This window comes from Odontesthes bonariensis, chromosome 5 (assembly GCF_027942865.1).
Source record: "Odontesthes bonariensis isolate fOdoBon6 chromosome 5, fOdoBon6.hap1, whole genome shotgun sequence".
NCBI classification, from domain to species: domain Eukaryota; kingdom Metazoa; phylum Chordata; class Actinopteri; order Atheriniformes; family Atherinopsidae; genus Odontesthes; species Odontesthes bonariensis.
This window is the reverse complement of record NC_134510.1, coordinates 21,212,244-21,236,528: the sequence shown is the minus strand read 5'-3', so window position 1 is coordinate 21,236,528 and position 24,285 is coordinate 21,212,244. Positions and strand designations below refer to the sequence as shown.

The 24,285-nt window shown below is 40.5% G+C and overlaps 1 protein-coding gene across 1 annotated transcript in view; it reads right to left on the bottom strand.

Moving 5' to 3' along the window:
* The window catches only part of nphs1 (NPHS1 adhesion molecule, nephrin), a 57,068-nt gene extending 40,957 nt beyond the window's left edge, over window positions 1–16,111 (bottom strand). The window contains exon 1 of the mRNA XM_075466491.1: window positions 16,108–16,111. Coding sequence (XP_075322606.1) covers window positions 16,108–16,111 — 4 coding nt within the window. The remainder of the gene's footprint in view (window positions 1–16,107) is intronic.
* Between the last annotated feature and the right edge of the window lie 8,174 nt (window positions 16,112–24,285).

Below are 24,285 nucleotides of genomic sequence, written 5' to 3'. Positions count from 1 at the left end.
TGAGGCAGACACTCACAGTCAGGGTGTTCTTCCTTCTTCAAAGACAAAAGAAAGAAAGAAAAAAAAGAAAAAATCTTTGAATAGTTGCATGAGAGAAAGAAAGCAATGGCTTACCTGTTGAGTGACACCAAGACTCAGGGGCGCCTTTTTGTCTCCTGATCTATAGATGGCTCTCTGAACACAAGTGAGCAACAGAGATGTTAAAGAATGCCAATGGGACTCCCCTTCTCTCACTCCTTAGTCTAAGACACAGGCATGTAGATAAAGAGAGGGAGAGAAGCAATAGAACAGACAGAAGAATGAAGGTATGTGTATATGAGAAGCGTGGGTAGCACTCCTTATAGGGGACCAACAGAGCAGTAAAATTAAGAGCATAAACAACAACATTGTCATGGATGCTAATAAGATTAAACAAAAGGTATGTATAAAGCCACACAGTTATAACTGACTACTTAAAAAGAAGGAGACCTCTTTAATCTGTAGAGCTATACAAACACCTACAAAATCTTGGTGCAGCTGCGGTGAGCCAGGGAGCAGAGGAACACGGCAGCAGTTTCTTACTATTCTGTCTTCTTGTGCAGTATTCATGGATCACATTATTTAGCATTACATTCTGCCGGGTTGAAGAAAGCAGAACAACCCTCAAAGATCCAAATGCAACATGGATGTCTTCACAGCTACCAGTTTGTAACATTTATTCTCATACATAATGAATGGAATGGAGACGACCCACACCACTGTATTTTCTATACTGAATACTGCTAGGCTGCTCTGCTCTGCTGCAGAGCTGGAGAAAGAGATGGGCCAGAGAATATTTTTTTCTGAATATTGCCCCTCCACCCCTTTTGTCAATTATATACTTCCAACTGAATGGTGACTGGAGACTGTTTGCTCAACGAAACATAGTGAAAGCTCTCCTGGCATGGCAACTTAAAGGTCATGTTTATTTTTTCTGGTACATTTATCTATCGGTTGATCTTCTGATAGTCTGTACTTGTGATGTGGTTCTTTTCTGACATGGTGGACCAGCTATTTTCTCAATGTAAACACTGAAGCAGTTGCACCGCTGTATCTGTTGTTCGGCTGTGGGTCAGCCATGCAGGAATAAAAGACCAACTGCTGTCAGTTACAACGCCCTTGTTTGTTGCTGCACACAATAAGGAAACAGAGTTCCACAAATTCATGGAATGTATGATGCATATTGTACATTACTCCTATCCAGTATCTACTCTGTGAGTACATGATTTATATTTTGGTGCATGTGCACAGGCAGTGCAGCTGGGTGTGTGTGGTCCAGCTGTTAGCAGCTCAAAGCGAGCCCCACAGACAGTCATTAAAGCCCAGCAGCCCTGGGCTGGAAGGTTAATTCCCCTGCCTAAGGGGGGTATGTAGGTGGGATTCAGGAGGAAAGGATGGAAGAATCTGGAGGATGAGAAGGAGAGGTGGAGGGGGCCGCAATGGGAGGCGAGGGGGCTGTGAAGCTGAGCACTCAGTTCAGGCAAACAGCACTGTCAGCAAGTGTGGAGCAGCTCCCTGGCAGACAAAGTAAGTGAGGAGAGAGAACGGAATTGTGGTGAGGGGAGAGAGGGAGATGGACAGAGGACCTGAAGATGAATGGCAAGAGGGAAGACACAGAGAAGAGGAGGGAAATACAGTAGAGGGGGGCTGAAACAAATTCATGTCAGGAGGTTGGACTTGCAAGGAGGGAGATGAAGGGAACACAGATGAGCAAGGTAATGGAGCGAGAGAAACGGGTGGAGGACGAAGGCAGAAAGATAGTGTAAAATGGGTTGCAGAGTGATGAATAGAAGAAGAGGGACGAGCGGGGAAAGGGGGAGATGGGCGGAAGGAAGGCTGACAAGAAGAGTTTTTTTGAAAACCAAAAGGAAGTCTACAAAGTCAGACTCATGCGTCAGGGAAAGCAAGCAGGAAGATTAATCAAAGAAAGCAATAAGGACAGCGAAAAAGCAACACAATACATGGAAATGGGAAAGATAGGCTCATGTCCAGGGGACTGATTTAGAAATGTGGAGAGGAACCGGACGGTGAGTGACATGTTAGTAAATCTGAGTTTGTGTGCATCCCTGTGGGTGTGTGCAATATTTGTGCAGAGGGTGGCCAAATGATCTCAGTTGCCACAAGCAAGGTGGATGCTCAGATTCTGTGACTTGTCAAAACAAAAGAAAAAAACCTGCTTCATTATAAAATGAATATGACAGCTTGCAGTCAGTAGCTAACTGTAGACAGGCAAACAGGAGATATCAAGAGAGACCAGAGTTCTGAGGAAGTGTGGCTCGGTAACCCTTGAAAAAAACTGAGGGCTGCAACAACGGCCTACAAAATTGTCTTGGTGCATTGAGCTGAAGAGTATTACATTCAGTCTGAGATTTGGCATTAACTACAGCCATCTGACCTGATGATCTGATTGGAGCTCAGACTTCTGCTGCCTGCCACAGGACAGCTGCCATATCAGTGATGCTTCTGTGTTCTAAATCTGTAGACAAGGTCAACATGTTTTTTTTTTCCCCATAGCCAATCTGGCTCCCAGTCCACCACAGAAGAATGAGATTGAACAGGCACCGCAAACTATGAGCATGCATCACCAGAACCCAGAGAGGACAATTACAAGCTTCAATACAATAACACAAGCAAACAGAGATGAGAGAACATTCATGTCTGCAATGATTGCCTAATCCCTTTCTCCAAAAAGTCTGTCATGATAAAGTCTGATTAGGGACAGGAAACTTGTCCTCCTGCTTCCGAGTTTCTCAAATTGCTGCTTTGGATAACTTGTGGACCAAGTGAAACCGGAGCATTTGAACATTTGTGAGGAGTTAAGAGGGATTTGGAGAAGCCCAATTAAAAACACCAACATATCCCTTGCTGTTCCCATCAATATCCATCCCTGTCTTGCTGTCCCTGCTGGCACAAGCATGGAGTTCAGAGCAGGGCATGTGTGTTGTTGCAAATGTGTGCATCTGGGTTGGGAGGAACAGAGAGGCTTGAGACAACCAGCTGTGGTGTCCAGATTGGAAAGGGATTATTCCCCAAATCTCCCACATTTACCTCAGCTGCCTAACAAGCTCCTGCATAACCTGGTTAATTCACAGATATTGCGACTTTGACTCCGCTAGTAACAGCAGATACTGATGACCAAAACAGAGCCATTGTTGACGAGATAATACATATATCTCTGTCTGGGTAATGTAGAGTATTAGGGCGCTTACACAGTGTCAGGAGTTCTATATCATCGTAATTCAATTGCAGTAACCTTTAGTCAGACTGTAAAGATAAATATGCTGCTGCAGTGTAATAAATTGCTGTACATTTACTACACTATCTGGCTGTATTTTTTAATAATTACAAATTACACTTAGATATTCATCTTTTTACATGTAAAGTCAACTGTAAACCTGGCTTGTTAGCTAATAACAGAAGAAAACTGCAATGTATCCGTGTAAAAAAAGTGTTTTCAGTAAAAGTATAGCTCCCGACAGAGATTCAATGTAGGGGAAACCAACAACCAACCAACACATGATTGTCTGCTGTAGTCTGCAGTTGTGGCCGTGTGCCGGAATTGGTACATGATGTGGTTACAGTTCAATCGCTACTCGTGCTACTGACAGTGCTGGAAATGTTTTAAACATTGGACTCACAGGCGCTCTGCTCCACAAACTACACTGTGTGATATATTATTTGTAAAGCACAACAAATGACATTTACAACTGGAAGCAAAGGGGCTGTCGCCACATGGCAAAAAGGATCCCACGTTTGAATCTCGAACGAAGCCTTTCTTTGTGGAGTTTGGATGTTCTCTTTGTGCCTGTGTGGGTTTTCTCTGGGTGCTCTGGTTTCCTCCCACTGTTCAAAGACATGCATATTAGATTAAATGGTGATTCTAAGCTAACCAGAGGTATTGGTGTAAGCATCCATCGTTGTCCTGTCTTTGTGTTGGCCCTGAAATAGGCTTGCAACCTCACCACTATTTTGTAGAAAACAATCTATCAGTTACTGTTTTATAAGGCAATATGTACTATACGGTTCCATCTCTAGTAATCCTTTTCACGCTGCCCACTCAAGGTAGGGACCATCACAGTAAATCTGTAAATCTATTTATATACATCACTGTGTACATATACTGTATATATATGTGACAGACCAAGATCTATCTACACATGACTGTTTTATTGTCGGGCTCTATTAACACCCATACACACATTTATTTCAATGATTTTGACCACCTTGTTTAATTTGAAAATTGAACTTCTTACACTACCTGTCACTACACACAGGTAGCAACCTACGACCCCATCCAATGGAGTGTTGCTGCATAAGCAAGACGGATTTATCTTGGCAGGTGTAAATATAAGTCCCCACCTCACAGGTAAGTTGGTTCAGCCCTGAGACAACATCCACTGCCAGTTCATAGATTGCACCAACTTCAGTCGCCTTATTCTGCCTCTGTACCTTACAATCTTGACGAATTACAGTGATGGTCCCTGCGTTGAGTGGGCAGCGTGAAAAGGATTACAATAGATGGAACTATATAGTACATATTAGATATAAAAACCAGAAAAATAGATTGATATATATCATATTGCTTGCTATTTTGCATAACTTAAAATCTGAGAAGTTTGTGTAGTAGTGCTGATGTCCAAATACCACACAAGATATTTCATAACATAAAGGAAATTTAAAATACAAGCAACTATTCTTACTTTTCTTATTTGTTACTATGAATTTTCTTCACAACAATTGTACATGCCAGCTTCTTTATGTAGTTGATCATTGATGTTTTTTGTGCACTGTTGTCAATACCATCACTATGCATTGTTTCTTGGTAATTAGTGATTCATATCAGAACATTTGTATGTATATTTCCATAAAATTGTAGCAGATAGTATACTTTAGTGCCTTTTGTGAAAGAAACTGGAACATCCTGGTTTATTCTGTGAAATTGAGTTAAATCTATACTTATCATACACTGCAATCCAATATACAGTATTATAAAGTTAAATCAAGTTTGACTGTATTAGCTGTCAAGTAACAGAAAAATGATGATGATTCTTTTTGCTTGTATTCTGCTGTGAAATTCTTCACAGTGTATGGTCCCAATAATTAAAACATGGCCATGGAAGAAGCTAAATTTTCAAAGCTATCAGGCTTCTTTCTTTTCATCTCACAGATTCCTGTGTGAAGTCATGAGGTCAGAGGCTGGACAGGATTGCTGAAACAATATTATTAGGTCACTGAGGGAAGAGGAGCAGGGTCAGATAATAAGACTCAATCCGGCTGAGAGAAAATGCACGGGAGGAAAGTGCTGACGCCTCCCTCGCTCTGGCTCATCCAATTCCCAGCACTTACTTTGCGCAGCCGATATTCATGCAGAGCCGTCTGTCTATGGCTCACAAACTTTAACATCCGCCGTCTCCACCCCGCCGTCTATCACCCCACCGTGGCGATGGAAAATATGTCGGTGGAGGGGCGGTAGGGTGGAAGAGACACAAGAGGGCTACATGAAATTTAAGGTCAGAAAAGGCAATTGTTATATCCACTCTCATGTGCCACATGCACTTATTCAGAGCCACACGATCCATGTACAGTGACAACATAATCAAACATATGGGCATGCAAGCGCGCACACACGTATACACACACTCTGGTGCAGATAAACCAACACGACACCTGAGCGCTCTAACAGACAGAATTCAATATAAAGACACACAGGACTAAGGCAATAACCTGATCCTGGTGTGAGACGTTATAGGCTTTGACAGGCAAGGCTGAGCCACCCAGACCAGGCTGTTCTCCCAGTGTCACTAACAAAACAGAAGGATTAGCAGATGAAACTGAGCTAAATCTGGGGGAAATAAAATGGGAGCAAAAACAGAGTGTGGAAAGAAACGGTACTGAATGGATCCAAGCAAGCTTTTAACAATAACTATTAAGCAATTGAAGGGCACTTTAATAACAAACCCCCGGTGTTCTGTTATTTAGGTTTTGCCTTTATCATATACACCCACATTTACACTTTTGTATGCACAAACACAGGTACATGCAGACGGCCCCCACAAACATATTTGTGCTTCTAAATCATCCATGAAAGAAACTGCACAGACTGCACCCATTCCTCTGCTATCCTTGAACTATACTTCCTATCACAATAGCTTTAACAATATTGAGCTGAGGTCAGGTGTCATGTTCCTCCTCACCTCGTCCTCACAGCAATAGAATTAACAGCGGGGGTGACAAATTTGCAATTTTTGCCTCAGGAGAATAGGAATTCATAACACATTATGAACTATACAGAGAGGGTGTTTGGAATCGAATCACAGAGGTTAGCCATTGTAACCTAGCCAGGTAATTTCTTAATAATACAGTGCTGTGGCTGATGATGTGAGATGATGTGAGATACTGCTCTTGCAAAGCGTGGCTGTGGAAGTTCACACTTCTGCTTTGTGCTGTAGAGAATTTATTCATTTCTTTAATGGTCAAATTCACCGAAGACCCTACATCCTGGTTTGAAATGAATGCTATTCGTTGTCTTTGGTAGAGTTGATTTGAGCTGTGTCTCAAAGTACACGCAGGGGCCTGTACTGCACTGAATGAGCGTTGCAAACTTCTTACCCAGTGCCCAGGCTCGGAAGTTGTGACATGGCAACATTTTATGTGGCCTTTTGATCTTTTTACTGCACCCAAACCAGGTAAACGTTTTTTTTTTTCATACCTAAACATAACCAATCACAAATGACAGCAAAGTAGAAAAATTACACCATCTTGCATCCAAAGGGCTTAAACCAGGGGCACCTCATCAATTTAAACAGATGAAGAAGTACACAATGAAACCGAGAAAAAAATTACGCACAGGGATCACCATTGTGTGTATGTGTGTGTGTATAAAATATATGGTTGCTTCATCCCAGGTTTTAAAGCACTGCTTCCCTGTTAAGACTTAATAATGTGCATCATTGCACTTTCATGTAATGTTGAAAACTTTGGACCAGTTATGTTGATAATCAAGATGATCGTTCAATACGGCAAGTCTTTAAACTTCATATCTGAGATGGCTTCAGTCAGGGAAGGTTTTCTGCAGCTCAAGTCAGTTAGGTCAGTTTCATTATAAGTCTTAATTTATCAGTGATGGGGAAAAGTGAGACTTCACTGAAGCAAAAATATTGAAACAACACTGAGCATATGCTCCTCCACAAGTTCTCCGGTGAAATTCGCCGCCTACAACTTTTATAGTTAATTTTTTTTATAATTGCATAATGCACGTAATGATATAGATTTGAATGAAAAACTGTTTTATTGCTGCAATCGATAGAGGTGGAGCTCAAAATGTCAGGCTGCTACTTATGATTGTTGTCATTAATTTTCTGCTCATTTTCTCAGCTGATTGATTCAAAATTAAAATTATATATATATATATATATATATCTGAGACCCCTTCAAAATGTTTGTCCAAACAAAAGTAATGGAACATGAGCAATGAAAGTCACAACAGCAAATTCACACATTTGTGGAGCTGTGAAAAATGACAAACCATTGTTAAAGAAAGTTAATTTAGATTTGATAAAAACAAGCTCTGTATATCATTTAATCTTTAATTGCACAACGTTTTTGTTCTTAACACATTTTGCAGATCTAAATCTTAGTATGAAAAATAACCAGTAACTACAGCTGTCAGGTGATTGAAGTGAGGTTCTAAGTATGATATTTTCCCCAGAAAAACAGTGGTTTAAAGGGGAAGTAGTAAACCACTGGTACCTCAGTTTAGTATTTTACTACCGTTAATCATGATAAAGTTCCATTTAAAGGTCTATTTTTCAAAATTTCATGACATGGGGAGCATGACAGTGATAACTTTGGCTTTTTCCAGTTCACAATTCAATCCTTTATATTCCGCCCCAACCACCAGCCACTAATCCACCTTGTGTCACAAATGCCACAGGCCATTCCCTTTGACCACATTACAAGTGATTATGTGGATGCAAACATCGATTTTGTGTTTCAGTTTTTTTGCAAAACATAGGAATGTCAGGATTTTCTAAGCTGAATGCAGTTGTGTAGCTTTTAACTGTTTTTGAGACTATATTTTGACAGTGCCATGTTTTCTGCTCTGGACCAATCTCCATTACATGTCCTGGAGTCTGACTGCATTGAGTCTCTTCAGCTAGGAATTTTGTGGTCTCTTCATAATCTCATCTCTTGCAAAACTTATCACAGGACACATTGACCTCACTTTTCAAATTCAGTATGCTCTTATTTGAAAGGCTCAATTTGGTTCTCAGGGATAGAAGTACAAAGGGCTGCAGAAAAAAAAAATGCAGGCCCAAATACAACTCTGCCAACAGATGGGCTTAAGGCTTTGTTGAGGTGGTGTCCGCCATACTGGCTGTCCCATTTTCAGAAAATCCACTTTAATTAACATATCAGAACCCCAAACTAGGCTAAACCTCCTCTCTGCAAACTGTAATCAGCCCATTTTGAACTGACCAACCGTGGAGCCCGCATGATAAGGCTTGCCAACGAAAACACAAGGATAATCCAGTTATACCTGCTTATACAGCCGACAGCTAAAAACACTGATCTGACAGGATCACAGTGAACAGCCGGAACTTGTATTTTGATTTGAGCAAAATGCTTTGATTTACTTATTGCTTGTGGCTCAGTTGGATTTACCTAGTCATTGTATCCATAATAGCTTGTATGTGCTCCCCCTTGATGTTTTTTAATAATCTTAATACATTCAATGGTAGTTACTTGCCAAATACATCTCTGACTTTAAAATTTCTCTTAAGGTGTCTCTCGCTGAATTTGCAACCATTAAACTTCCACCCAGCAAGTGGTTTCTTAGTATTTTACACCACAACCACCCCCACCTCTTCAACTACTATATCCCCTCAAAATATATTCTTTTTCCTCGATTCAAGTCAACTCCCAAAATGTTCAACCTTTCCCTTCACTGCTCTACTTCTGAGTATCTTTCCTAATCTGGAGGTGTCACTGAAGCAATGACGGGGTGACTGTGCTTCCCTCCACCTGCAAACTCACAACCCCCCGAGGACCACCAGGGAAAGTTGAGTGGACCAACAGATGGAGGCTATTGTGTGAAGGAGAGTGTGGAGTAGTGTGGCAGAGGAGTCACAGAAAACATTGGGGGTCGGGAGGCTGTGCGCGTGTGCGCATGTGATTCCAAGTGTGTTTGTGCATTTGTATATGAAGTCTACATTTGTTTTTGTCTGTGCATGCATTTGCGCTTTTGTGTCTTTGTGTTTGTGTGCTGGGGGTGGGTGGGGGGTGAAGAGGACATGCTGGTTTAACACAAGATGCTTGAAAGCTGTTGGCCTGACAGCGTGTCACAAGACTGCTTGGTTAATAGAGTCTCCTGGAATGTCCTCTCCTGCAGTTTTAATGAACCCTAAGCCAAAAGGCCTAATGAAGCGTGCTCCGTTTGCCCAAACAGTCCCTCGGCTTGACCTCCCTTGACCCGCTTTACTCTGCGCCACTTGAGGGTGAGTCTCCATGGTGACCAGCCTAAAGAGTCTGCTGGGGCAGCGTTGTCAAAGGAACAAAGGAAGAGGTAACGTAGAGAAAAACAAGCACTTAAGCAATGAAACATCAGCATGTGCCTGCATCTGCTTAAAGTCAGGGGTAGTTCCCCAAGTTTAAGATTTTACATGTTGCACATTTCAGCTCCACTTTGTTATCCTGACAAAAAAAAAAAAAAGAAGCTGTTAGCAAAAAGCTGCTGATTTCTGGCCAACAAAACATGATTCTTAACAAGCTGTTCTGCATGGTCAGCATTTAAAAAAAAGCACACATATTCACACAAACATAAGCTCATGCACACACAGGTCGGTTGTCATTGCAGTTTAACTATTCTCCTTTCAAGCCACTCTTTTACACAATAGTGTTGTGTGTAGTCAGTGGGGATGAATGTGGGTGTGTATGCATTAAGTATGAGTTAGGGACTAATAAAGTGTGAGGCACCTAATTAAACAGTCTTTGTTTATGCTCTATAGCTGTGGTATAAACACAGCAGGCACAGTACAGGGTGGTATGCCAGGTCACTGTGCTCTCATTTAAATAACTACTGACAAAAGCAATGCGAGAGAAGGAGCAATCAGCTTCAAAAGAAATTCTTGCTTAATTGCAAAAAGTGTGAGAAAACTAGCAAAGACAAAGGAGAATGGGCAGAATCAAAGCTGCATTGAAAATGTTTGCAATTCCAGCCTGTTAATCTGTTGTGTCATTTTGAAGGGAGCCCGTGTCTGTGTGATGAATGACGTGATTTGATCAAAAATATTTATTTGCCTTTTTTTGATTTCATCTTGACAGATTCTAAACAGAGAGCTGGAAATCTGTTGAGGATTGAAATTGTCCAAAGACAAACACTTTTAGAGTGGAGCCACTTTTGATGAATGTCTTTCTTGCTGCTGTGAACTGTTCAAGCACAGCACTGTGAAGTTTTTTTCTGAAAAGGATAACAAACACCGTTATGGAATACTTTTTGTCCCATTGCCAGCGACATAAAGAAACTAATTGCACATGGGTGGTTGGATTTTTTTAATTTTTTATAATTCATAAGACCTCTCCGCCACATGGCACCCCCCCTAAGAAAACAGGGTGGGAAAAACTTGAATGGGCAATCAGAGTTGCACATTCCTGAAATCAGCACACTAATGGATCCATTCATTATAATCCTTAATAAAATAAACACATACCGACATTGTGACATAATAACAAATAAGCCAGGCTGCACAAGCTGTCATAATCAACAGAAATTAAAAATGCCAAGGACCACTGAATTACCTACGTAACCTGTCTCTCTCTACCTCCACTTTCTCACAGTCAAGCATATACCCACTTACTCACATACAGACTAAAATAAAATAATCAAGGTTATGTAAATGAGTGTGCAGGCTGCATAAATGGTGAAAACAGTAAGAACATTATGGCCTGAACATGTCTATGCACTTCTGATATCACAAGGTGGTTCGGAAGGGGTGTGCTGGGCGGGTGGCTCGGTTTTCAGACAAGTGGAAGAATATAAGAGACCACACATGGAAAGAAATATGTACATTTTTGCTTCCATAAACAATACAAACTACATGCATTAAATATTTTAAGCTTACTCAGCCAGATTTGTGCAACATCTTAATTTAATTTTTTTTTTTTGTCAGCAGAGTTAGGCCCAATCTACATATTGCACAGAGAGTATGAAGAAAAGGAGGCATCGGGGGATTTTCGGGGAAGCAGTGGAGGTTTAGTGTGAGCTGCTTGTGTATATATATATATATATATATATATATATATATATATATATATGGGGGGTGTCCTAAGTACTACCAGCTGACATTCCCATGCAATTCACAGACTAATTGATTAAAGAGTTATGAACATGTGTAAATGGAGATGCTACTGAGTGTGTGTGTGTGTGTGTGTGTGTGTGTGTGTGTGTGTGTGCTTCCATGGCAAATACATGCCATATGGTCAAAGGTTTGCACCTCAGTAGCAGTGAATGGGGTGTTATTTATCAGCCTCTGGCACACATGCTATATGCTTGAAACTTGTCAGGCTTGGAATATCATTGACTCGCAAAGAGCACTCCAAATACTTAAAGTAATCTAATCATTAGGACCACAACCTTGAAAATAAAATGTGGGCCAGTGTGATTTTTGCTATTTTATAAAGTGATAGAACACTAATTATTAATCTTTCTAAAATGAGGGAAAAAAAAACTAAAACATGCCAACTGGATCCTTTCTCATTGCCAACAGTAGTGTGTTTTTTTTTTACCCTCAGAGCTCAAGGGACTACAACCTACACATAGAACCGGAGTTATGTCGAGTAACCACAACCACCCCCCATGGGACAAGCTAGGTCAGTTTTTTGATTGGAAGTCAGCCCACACAGTGGGAATGGGCATAAGCTGCCAGTTGTCTTGCAATGAGATCATTTCTAGCAATCTTCTCTTGTTTTTACATATGTTGTTGCCCACAGTTTCAGAGCCACCATTTGAAACGAATGGTCAGTAAATTTGTGGTTCTGTGTGGAAAATAAGAGCTGTGCCCACTCTTGCAGCCCTGAGTGCAACATCCTCATTGAAAGATTACCATCTACTATTGGAGGGAAAATTCCTACTCCAAGTGGAAGCCCCCTGGACTATATCGATGGCTGTTTCTCTTCTTTTAGCAGCTTTGATCCCCCTTTATGCTGATGAAGTGCTTAAAATAATAGATCAACTCAAACCTTCGGCAGCAGGTCATGATGACATCAGAGCAAATCTTGTTAAAGAGGTAAAATTCTCTATTATCAAACCATTAACTTATATCTTTTCACTCTCATTAGAAAATGGCATTGTCCCAAAAGACTTAAAAATAGCTAAAGTTAGTCCCATTTACAAAGCTGATGATCAAAGTGTTTTTTTCTAATTATGGTCCTATCTCTCAATATTGCCATGTTTTTCAAAGATCCTTGAAAAACTTGAACACAGAAGAACTCTTCAGCACTTGAATTCAAACAATATTTTGTATAACCATCAATATGGCTTCCGAAAGAGTCATTCAACATATATGGCTTTACTACATCTCACCAACCAAATCATCTCTGCACTAGACAACAACGAGTTTGCACTAAGTGTTTTCCTTGATCTGTCTAAAGCGTTTGATACGGTGAACCATGAGGTCCTTTTGTCTAAACTGTCTAGATATGGGTTTCAAGCTGATGTGTACAAGTGGTTCAAGAGTTATGTTGTCAATAGAAGTCAATTTGTTTATTTTAGTAACTGTATGTCCAACAAAAAGGTTATGACCTGTGGTGTGGCACAAGGTTCAGTTCTTGGTCCTTTATTATTTTTGATTAATGTAAATGATTTTGCTGCTGTATCAAGTTCTATATCACCTATTTTATTTGAAGAAGACACAAATCTTGTTTTTTTTCCATAAGCACTTTAAAACCCTCATTTCTGATGCTAACTCAGTTCTCCTAGCTTATTCAAAATGGTTTCAAATAGATTGTCGCTAAACATAAAGAAATCTAATTATATCATTTTTTTGCTGGCAAGAAGAAATTTGATAATGCTAAAGTCTATATTGCAGGAAATGAAATCCAGAGAGTTTATTCCACTTGCTTCTTGGGAGTAATAGTCGATGAAAAATGCTCGTGGAAAGAACATATTGATCATGTGTCAAAAAAAAATTCTAAATCTGTGGGAATTATCAGGAAAGTTCATAAATACCTTAATTGGTCTGGTTTGTTTACGTTATATTATAGTCTTGTATATCCATATCTATCTTATTGCAATATTGCCTGGGCATGTACTTCTCCTTCATACTTACATAAACTCCACTTAATTCAGAAATGTTTCATCAGAATAGTCACTAGTTCAGAGTCCACAGTCGCATCTGCCCCTTTATTTTCCAAATCAAAGATATTGTCCATTTACAACATTAACACTATGGAAACATGTATATTAGTCTTCAAAGTCCGGTATCAGGGACACACACTTCCATCTAATTTCCAACAATACTTAAAAAAAAACTCAAACATTCACTCCAGAACAACTCGACAATCTAAGCTGCTTCATATTCCACTCTGTTGTACCACTAGAACACAGTTTTCCATCAAATATAAAGGTGTAACTTTATAGAACAAGTATATTCACCTGCAGCCGCGGCCGCGGTATTTGGGCAGGATGGGCAGAGCCCCGCCTGCCACACCCCCAACATTTCCGAAATTATAGATAAAATATTTATTTCAACTTCAATCACAGTGGGAATCGTATTAAACCATATTGTGGCTTGTGACGGACTTTGCGAGTGGAATTTGTTTTTATTTTCGCTGAAATATGGCCTACCTCCAGTGTGGCTGCTTAACGTTAGATCTATGGCCATTGGCCAGGGCAGATGCCTGGTCTGCTCTCAGCTAAGCCCGGCCCCGCCAAACTCTCGAGCACATTCTACCAATCAGAATCACTGTAGGCCCCTACTTAGCATAATATCATGTAACATTTAGCGCGCCTGTATATATGCTATTGGGGCAGGTGTATGATCTGCCCTGGACATGGAAAGGACTCAAAGGGTTTAAGAAATATATTACTCCGCCCATCTAGCCAGTGGGAACTTCAGTGCCGCCAAATTCCCCTACAAACTTGTTGGATAAAACGGATAACTATGTCGGATTTGATGAAGGCTATTGGCTGTTTAATCCGGATTCACGTTTGTGGTAGGTAAAGATTTTACTTTATAGTTGCTATCTTACAAAGTTTAAGTGATTGTGAACGAAGTCTTTGCAAAGTGGGAAACTGGGAGTGATTTAATGAAATATCTTAGCTTGATGAGCAAAGCAATGTTGAGACAGTAAACAATGTGTTGACAGCTTCGTACATGTACAGTAGGTTACTTGTCTGCTAGCTTAGGTTTCCCCAAGACTAGCTAAAAACGTTGTAAGGATCTTTGCTACACACTGTCCCGCCTACTGCTATTTTACTCTGCACAACCTTAGGAGCGAGTCAGTCTTATAGTAGGCTAGAGTGAGTGAAAGCAATCCGCCGGTGAAGTTTCAACCATGGCTGCTAGCCTCGAACCTGTACTCAATAGCGTTGAGTTTCTCTTGGAGAACTCATTTGAAAGACTAGATTTGGGAACAAAATTGGCTATTAAAAACCTCGGCCCCCATAAACCTGATATTAATATAGTTCAGCAAACAATGGATAAGGGTAGGTCTTTCAATCTGACGTTTTCCCGTGCGTGGTATGACAAAAAGCCCTGGCTCTCTGGTTGTTCCAATAGGAATAAAATGTTCTGTTTCCCATGCTGGCTCTTCCAATCACCTGGCACGGGGGGACAAGGGGATATGTGGAGCACTGTCGGTGTGTGTGACATGAAGCATTTTTTTTTTTTTTTTTTTGTGATTGATTTAATTGAAACATAGGCAGTATTTATTCCTTTCACAAACTTTCTCTTCGCTCATTTTCATGGGGCTTTTGTGTTTGTTGTATGGCAGACTTTTATGCGAGTGCGCGCATCCCCCCCTGCGTATGGTTGCATAGACTATTGGCCTATTGCGTATGCTCCATAAAAGCTTGCATTTTGATAACGCAGATCATCTGCCCCGCCTATTTTCCAGACCACAAGCCGCTACTGTTCACCTTACAAACAGCTCTCCCTCCCTACCCATCTCTAAAAGGAAATTAAAAGATCACCTGTACTCTATGGGACTGTCTTAATACTTTTTCTTCTCTTTTTTGTTGATAGTTGCCATTGCAATTTAGTCTTTTGATTTATTGTAATTTATTTCCTGATTCATTGCTTGATTATTGATTTTTGTGATGTTGTTTTTATTCTTTTTTTTTTCTCTCATTAATCTATTTGTTGTTTTATCCTGATAAGATACATTTAATTTTGTTTATTTATCTTAATGGTGAGGTTCTTGATAAGCCCTCCCAGGGTTTCTAACCTCTCCAGCACTGATTCATTGCAGCTTATCATTTATTATCTATTGTATATATATATATCTTTTTTTTTATTATTCTATATCTTTCTTTTATGTGATATACTCTTGTTTGTAATGTTTTATTAAAGTGCAAACAAACAAGAAACACACTGGTGTTGTGTTTCCGTCAATGCCAGTTGGAGCTGGAAGTGATACATACTGGCAGTTATTGCATATCTGTATAATTCAATGTAATAGTAATTATGTGTTACATAGTTTAAAAGGTTCATGTTAAATTTGTAATGAACATTCTATAGATTGTAGCCACTACGTTACTGTTCAGCAGTTACTATGACCATGACAAGGTCCTGGGTGTTGTCAACATTTTAAATTCTTGCTTACACAGGATATAGGTAAGTTACTCTGCTTCTGTGCTATATAGCCTAATCTTAAAGCTTTGATGATACAATATAAAATGTAGGGCATATTGTAGTGAGTTTAATCAATCCTCTATGTAGAAGGAAAACAACTGGGAGGCTTTATGACAGCCTACCAGCAATGTGGGCTGTTCTGCTGCTTTCAATAACACAAGTATCACTGATAAAAAAAATATATATACTTTTTTAAAAGCTATTGATTATGAATAGACAGCTATTGTGAGGAACTTACCCATGACGAAGAACCCTGGAGCCCATCATCTTTGTGGTGGCATCATATGACGCTCTGCAGCGCCCAATGTGATTTCCATTTTAGATTTCTGCCGTGTGACTGTTGACTGGTAACTGTGACTGTCTTTCCCGATGCTCCCATCAGCTCTTAATCTTGTGCTGAATCAGACTCTTGTAGCCTCTGATCAAACAATAAAGTTACTGTTTTTTCTCTTTATTTTTTTTTTCCTTTTTCATCAGACGACCAAATCTAGTGTTGAGTCGAGTGTTCGTTAGGTCGTTAGGTCGTTACACTAATTAGACTCTAAAAGGTCGTGAATAGTGTTCTGTTAAATTTACCCTTCGTAATTGTGACACCTGAACTGCCGGAAACACCTATGTAATGCAGTAACAGTACTTCATGTGGGGAAAGCGCTGATGATTTCTTTAAGCTGAAAGATAATCAAATCATAAATGGTCGAATTCGGTACCTGGTCTCTAAAATCATATTTCTATCATTCACTCAGCAAAAACAGAAACAGCAAAAGGTAAGAACTAACTTTTGCAGACAATCAAGAATCCACATATGCTTATAGAAAAATCTCACCTAATTATACACTATTAGAATAAAGCTTAGAAGTTACATAAACCTAGATACGAAGAAAACATGCAACAGAAGGATTAACATGGCAACAAAGTAAACAACATATAAGCATAGCAAGACCAAAAAAAATAGCTTGAGTATATAAAACAAACATATCCATAATTGCAACCTAAGTATTGAAATACAACACAGAATTGTGCTCTTTTTTTGCGGCTGACACCATGGAGTCAGTGTTTTCCTGAATTTCTGCACTAAGCTAAGAGCATGGCAGCGTGTCATTGGAGTGAGAACTTGCATCATGGGCTGATGTTAGATGAATCAAGGCGGCCAAATTAAACTGATTGCACTGTTGCCTGCCCAATGGACCCTGTCTGGGTCTCAGGAGAGAAAGGACGTGAGAGCGGGCGAGTACATTACTGAATCCAACTAATTGCTCACACCTGTGCCTGCCCAGTTTGTTCTGAAGGGAATTCTACGGAAAGATAAAGCGCAAACCAGGAAACATATGGGAGCTGCAACACAAAGTAAAGTTATAGGTTAAGCCATTTACTAAGGATAGCTGAGTTACCATTGACTACGGACTAAAAGGTTTAATATCAGACTAAGAAAATCCAATTAAAATATGGGTTCAGGGGTTGAATATCACTTCTCTACTATTTCTTGATAAATGTATAAAAAATGGCAGTCGTGTTATATGATAATAAGTATTACATTACATTTTCTCCAAGCGTATGGTTCATTAAACAAAGTTTTAAATGTTACATTCACATTTAACATGAAAACAGCAAAAAGAGGCCTGGCAAAGGGGAGGGAAGTGAGCGAAACAAAAGGAGAAGACAAAGAGTGTGCTGAGAAAGCTGTTGTCTGACCAGAGGCTTCCTGGGCCAAGAAGAGATGATCTCTGAGTTTCACAGCATGAATTCCACACACTCATCACCACACAAACAGCATGAGTTCTCTCCACCGCATGTGTGAGCCTTGTGGCTTCCACACACACCCCATACACCGTGCCTTAGACACACATACACGCACTGAGTGAAACACATGGATAAATCATTACTCCAAGCAAAATATGAAACCCTGACTGACATGGATATCCAAAGCGTTCTCATAATAATCTTCAGATTTGTCTTCATCTGGATGCAAAAACAGGATGCACAAAATCCTTTTTATCATAACAACTGTTTCTATCCATTTCGAGTACAACGCTATTGCTTGTGCTCCAATACAAACTTTATGATAGACACTGTAGGAGCCATTTGAATAGTTTATGTTTATCATTTATTGTCTTTAAATATTATCATTTACAAATTCCATTTTTTTACATTCAAAACTTCATTTGTTTCTCTACATCTAATATAATTCCTGTTTTGAGTATGTATGAGTATGAGTGAGTGAGTGTGAATGAATGAGTACGCCCTCTACAGGCAAAGGGGGAAATATGCCGACAGGTATATAGGTGTGCCATCCGGATGCCAATAGGAGGGTTCGGTGATGCGCACACCATCAAAGACCGTGGCAAAGAGAGGAAGAATGAATGGACATTGGAATCCAGAACATTAGAAACTTACAAAGACACTTGAACCCTTGAAGTGTGCAATTTATATTATTTCTGTTAATAAACCACAATCAACTTTATTTTCGACTCCTCGACTGTTTAACACGAGTCAGTGATCATCACACCGAACCCCAGGAATTGTCAAACAAACAAAGGTCAATGGGACACCAAAATAACACCAAGGTTTGGACAATACAGACACATAAAACATCTACTAAACTTTGATTTTAAAATGCTTACGTTATCATGCCACAAATACCAAAGCAAGCAAAATCTGCCTCCAGTTCTCCATCACCTACTTGACTGTGATTTTTTACAGAGCAAGAAATGAGCATTACTCCATTCTCTTGATTTAACTTTCCGCTGGCCATAATGTAGAAAGTGCAATAAATATGTGCCTGCTCAACATTTGCTATTTGCAGACATGTGTGCGAGGTTACTGTGGAACCTAACTTTTAATCTCAGCTCAGACTTGGTAAATCTGAATAACACACCCACTGTGTTGTATTTGTACAGCTGTGTAATTGTAGGCCTTGTGTCGCACAAGGTTTGTTGTTGTTGTTCCTTCTTGGTAAGGTGAGTATATCTCTCAGGGGGTGTGATGTACTATGTCTCATCTACACAATATATTGTACAAAAAGATCAGAAGACTTTGAAGGAAGTGAATTCCATGCTTCTGCTCATGCTGTATTGAGAACAAGGGCACAAAGCCATCCCCTTATGGCCCATTGTTTTGGAAGGCTACGGCTCTTGCACCCCTCCCCTGGATGTTGGGGGAATTGAGCACAGCCTGGCTAATATTTAACTAATGACTGTGCCTTCCAGACTTGACCGCCCTCCTCTCACCAACTGCCAGACCTGAGCCATCTCTGCAGTGAACGTCAATGAAGTGTGTCTGTGTGAAATAGAATGTGGAAGGATGGAACTCTGCACAGTATCGGGGGAGAGGAGCAGGGGAAAAAATCACTGTTGGAGAGCCCATAAAGGAGCTGTGAGTGAGGGAAAGATGGATACACACTGCTGTGTGGGAGGCCAACACGTCCAGGAGTCTGAGAGAATGCCATATGCTACCTTGAGGCAGGCAAAGTCTAGCAAAAGGCGAAGCAGAAGTGAAGTTTGACAAGAGTGGCTGGTTTCCATCAGCAGTGATATTATATGTGTATGGCCTTCACATTTCTCATCAAGGTTCTCACTTATTCCCCTGTCTCCCTTATAGATAGAGGCTGTGATGTTATCAGAGGGGAAATAAGAGAAGGGGCTGAAAGAGACAGTGGAAAGGAGGGAATGAGATATCAGGAATGAGCAAAGAAACATAATTAGATAATGTAGTCTATGTTTGTCAAGTGGGAGAGACAGGAGATGAAGGCAGAAATCTGTGAGGGCAAAATAACAAAACTCTGAGGAATTTAAGGAGAAGTCAGGAAAAAACGGGGGATGGGAGTGGGAGAAGATAGATATTAAAGATGCAGCAGGGCTGATTATTGTTATGGTGCCACAAATGTGGACTGAAGCCCCTGGTGCTCCCAGGCAAATGTAGTATTAGTCACTTTAATAATTAATCACCCTGGGAGCATATTGTTGGAGCCATCCATTGACCCATTTCTCTACTATTTTTCTCAACAGTAGCATGCCCACGGAGCCCCTCTCCTTCTGTACCTTTCTTCAGTGAGGTGGGGGTGCACTCCCAAATCCTTTGGGTCAAGCTTGGTCATTTATTAGCCCCATTTCTCAAGAGAAATAAAAGTAATCTTGCTGCTCTTCTCAAAGGCTGGAAACCATGCAGGGAGACAGAATAGTGGCCTCGGCCGTGGCCCAATGGGCCTTTGCTGACTGTCTGTCCTGGTGAAATATGAAGCCCATATGTGGGACGGCCATCTGAAAGAGGGACCCAGCAGAGCTCCTTCAGGCTTTGATGCTCATCACCACAAAAGCAGATGGCGGTGTCCTGGTCTTAAAACTTTTTTTTCCAACAACCCCCCTTCTGTTCTTTTATCCAATCCTATCCGGCCTATTAGCCCCCTGTCTGTCATGGTCTAGCAGCCTATGCTTAGGCCCCAGGGGGCTTCCAGTGCGACGGAATGAAGTCAAGCTTCCCCATTGACACAGGTCTCATTGGATAGCTTTGAATAGAAGTCAGCCGAGTGAAAAAGGCATGTTTTAGAAGACAAAATAGAATAAGGTGTGTGGTAGATCAATACCGCAGGGTTGTTTGGACCTGAAATGCTTTGCTCTCTGTGTGCTCAGACAAAGCAGTGCTGACTGCAGGTGGCGAAGAATTTTTCTGTACATTTGGTAAAAAGCAGCAAAGGCTGTTTAATGGAAGAGAAACCTCCATTCATCTGTCCTAAAAGATTTTGATCAAAGCAAAGAGATAACCAGCTGTGTGTGGCGTATGCCCATTCCTGCTCTCTTCCCTAAAACAACCACGATTTGTCACTAAGGTCCAATCTCAACCTGTGTGAATCTCAAACTCGTGCAATTTCCGAACCAGAAAGGCAATCAAGGTCTTAAAGACAGACATATTGTAAATATGTGCGGGAGCCCATCTGTAGTAATCCAACAGTCCCCCATGTACCAGTCCTCCTTCAGACTCAGCCTCTCTGTGGCACAAGCCAATTAACAGTGTGATTCAGAGCCGAGGATGAACACCCTAATTGATTACATGGTGATAGTCAATTCAATTATCAATTTAGTCACAAAAAGCTTAGCAGAGACACAAAGCCATGGAGTGCTGAGTTGTTCAGTTAGTTGGCATCACAATCGCTGTGTTAGTTTAAATGCAGGCAGAAAAAGAAAAAGGAAGAAAACAGTGGAAGACAGGCAAGAGGACTGACGCTGTCGCTCCTGCGTGTTGTCTACTTCCAGTCTCTGACTTATACCTCTTCTTTCACCTCAGCCATTCTTTTCTGCTACCAAGAAACCTACACTGACAGACAGAAAGAAGGCATGCTTGTAAAAGAAACGAATATATGTTCAATGTAGTGCACATTAAAAAGAATTTACATATTAAGGCCACACAGAGAATTAGCATAGCATAATTAAATAAAAAGAAACCCACTCTGAGATTTTCCTCCAGCTCAATCATAGGTGTAAATATACATAAATCCACCCAACCTCCTGTTTGCTTGGATTTAATCACATGAAAAAAACTCTCTTTCATCATCAACCATGTGATTTTGCTTTGTTTACCCTGTCATGGAGAGCTGCCCTGTTCGATCAGGCTGGAGGGGCACTAGGTTGGGTGGCTGTGCTAACGAAGTCTCAATGTGCTGTCTGTCTACTGGGTAATTTCCCAAGATAGCTCTGTGTCTTATTTCTCATGGTTCTGTAGCCAAAGATAGGAGATCAGCACCTAGGTCATTGGACAGGAAACTAACTGGATGGAGATTCATACCTCTGCCCAACGTCTTCACTTCACCAGATTGTAAACAAACCTCTTCATGATCATTTGTGCAGTGTGCACATTTATATACATTCTGCTGGACTCTAATTGCTATGATTTACCAAGGTAACATCACAACAACTCAGACTGAACACAGCTGTAAACCATGCATGCCCTACTTTTGTTTACACATAAATAATGAATAAAAATAATTTGTGAAGTTATGTTAAACATTCAGTACATTGTTTAAGAATTTAGAATGCTGTTTTGTGACTGCCGAATGCTTAAAAAGGTAACAGGTACAGATACAAGGTAACAGTTACAACTGATTATTGCAAGAGCATAGTAAAACTGAGCTAAATTGAATCATATTGGCAGCACGTGTGAGAAATGTGAGCAACCCTGTGGGGATACAAGGGATATGTTCACTTTGAATAAGGGAGTAGTCTCTTTAGGATTGTGTTGAAACAATAATATGTTGATAATTTGAAGCGGATTAACTAATCAAGCCTCAGCGTACCACTGAGAGACTTTACCTTGATATTAACATATCTGCACAGTCTGTTTCATCACAAACAAATAACAACAAAAAAAAGCATACAGTACCGTAAAGAGTACAATAAAAACATTTATTCTCCATAGAGCTGTTGGTTGAACAGACATAGGTGGCAACGGGTTGCTCAAGAAGATCTTTGAAATCCAAAAAAGCATAAAACTGCAAACGATAAAAAATTGTATGCTCACAACAATGAACATGCCTCACCGTACCCTGGACACACAATAGTCTTCAGTTCCTTTCCTTCACTAAAATATCCCTGGCTGGCAAAAAAAAACACCTTTTAGTCATTACAGACCCCTGCCGGGCATCTGATTGTTCACACAATGACACATAAGCTATACCCCATTTCTATTAACAGAAATTGGTCCAGCGCTGCTCTGGCTGTTCGTGACAGTAACAAGGAGGTATTAAAAGAATGCATAGACTGATTTAAGGGGTGGAGGTATTGTCTTTGTGTTCAACTTTTTTTTTTTTTCAAGTTGTTGGAGACAGAATGTGTGTCATCAGGACTTTCACATCAACCTGACAGGGTTCTTCCTCACCCAGTATGGACTTTTAAAGATGCTGTGGATGGCGAAGTAGGGGGGGGGGGTGCAGCAGGGGGTTGCATGGATGTAAGGCACTGCAAGTGGTCCTTCCAGATGGTCGTGTCCTGCTGCTGGCAGGAGGTCTACAGCCTTTATCTATGACAGGCATTAGCTCTTAATATCACCCACACTGTCTTGGTCCAAGCATGAGGCCCATGGGGCTCATTTCACAAGAAAGGCAGACTGTCCCAGTGCAGTAACAATTCCCCTCCTCTTCCTACTCTGTTTTTTACAAGAGAAGAAAAGACCTGAATGATAGCTGCTGCTCGGAAATGTAAGAGACTGCGAATGCTCTCTATGTTCTTTTGGCACAGAGTTTTTTTCCACAACTGCCACTAACACATACCAATGAATCTGTGCACATACACACACACACTGTTACACACAAATGGCCCAGTGTGGCTTCTTCCTCTTCTGTGGGTTGAAGTTGGTCCTAAACATCAGCATCGTTGAAGGGACTTAATGAGGGAGAGAGTGAGAGTCACTGAGAGGAAGAGGAGGAAGACAGACTCTGGAAAAGAAATCGACAAACACAGAGATGCAAGGAGACACTGAGCTCCACTAGCCTATAAACTATAAAATAAACTGAAACAAATCAAATTGTTATGTTAGATGTAGGAGAACAAGCCCCTCAGTAGGCAACAATGACTAGCTGCTGATAAAAAAAAGTTGACAAATTCTAGATTTCTGACAATTTATTTGTTGTTGCATACATGAATTTTTAAAAAAAAAGCCACTTCAGTGTCCTTAACAGTGGCGCCTAGTTACTACTTAAAACTCAAGGAAGCTACTTTTAAGAGAGGCCGGTGTGTGTTAGAAAACTGGGGTGATTCTTTTATCTTTGACCCAGATTTGAGGCAAAAATTGAACCGGAGACAGGAAAGACACGGAACTCCCAACGGAGGCATGATCATGTGCAACCTGAACAGAGGAGCGCACCGGCACAGCCAACTGAGCAGAAAATACTATTAAGCACATGAGCCATAGAGACACACGTTGTGCACGTACTTATGAAAATACATGCATGCTTGCACAGCTTCAAAAAACATTCATGTCATCAAAATTGCCAAAAACGGTATCTCGCATGAAATTTCTGTCAGACACACCTGCCACAGCTCCCATGGACAAGCCTGTCCCTTTTATACACACGAACAAAGCTAATTAGTTCTAATTTGGGAACATGCACTGACATAATAAAGAATGATAATTACAAGTATAAAGGTAATTTTTCATTCTCACTCAAAATTTGCTTATATTTAGTCAACCAAAGTCTTTGGTTATGGTTCGGAGAAGATTGTGGTTGGGTGTTAATTAAAGCCTTTCCAAACCCTGCACATTCCTCACGAATATTACTGTGAGACGAGGAGTGACACCGAGCTCTTCTGGATGACACATATCCCTGGTTTCCAGGAGTGTAAAATGTCAAAACTGTTCTCTGGCAACTGGAATGCCTGCATTAATAACAGTTTTTAAAGCTATTCAAGACCACCCAATAACAAACTGTGAATTA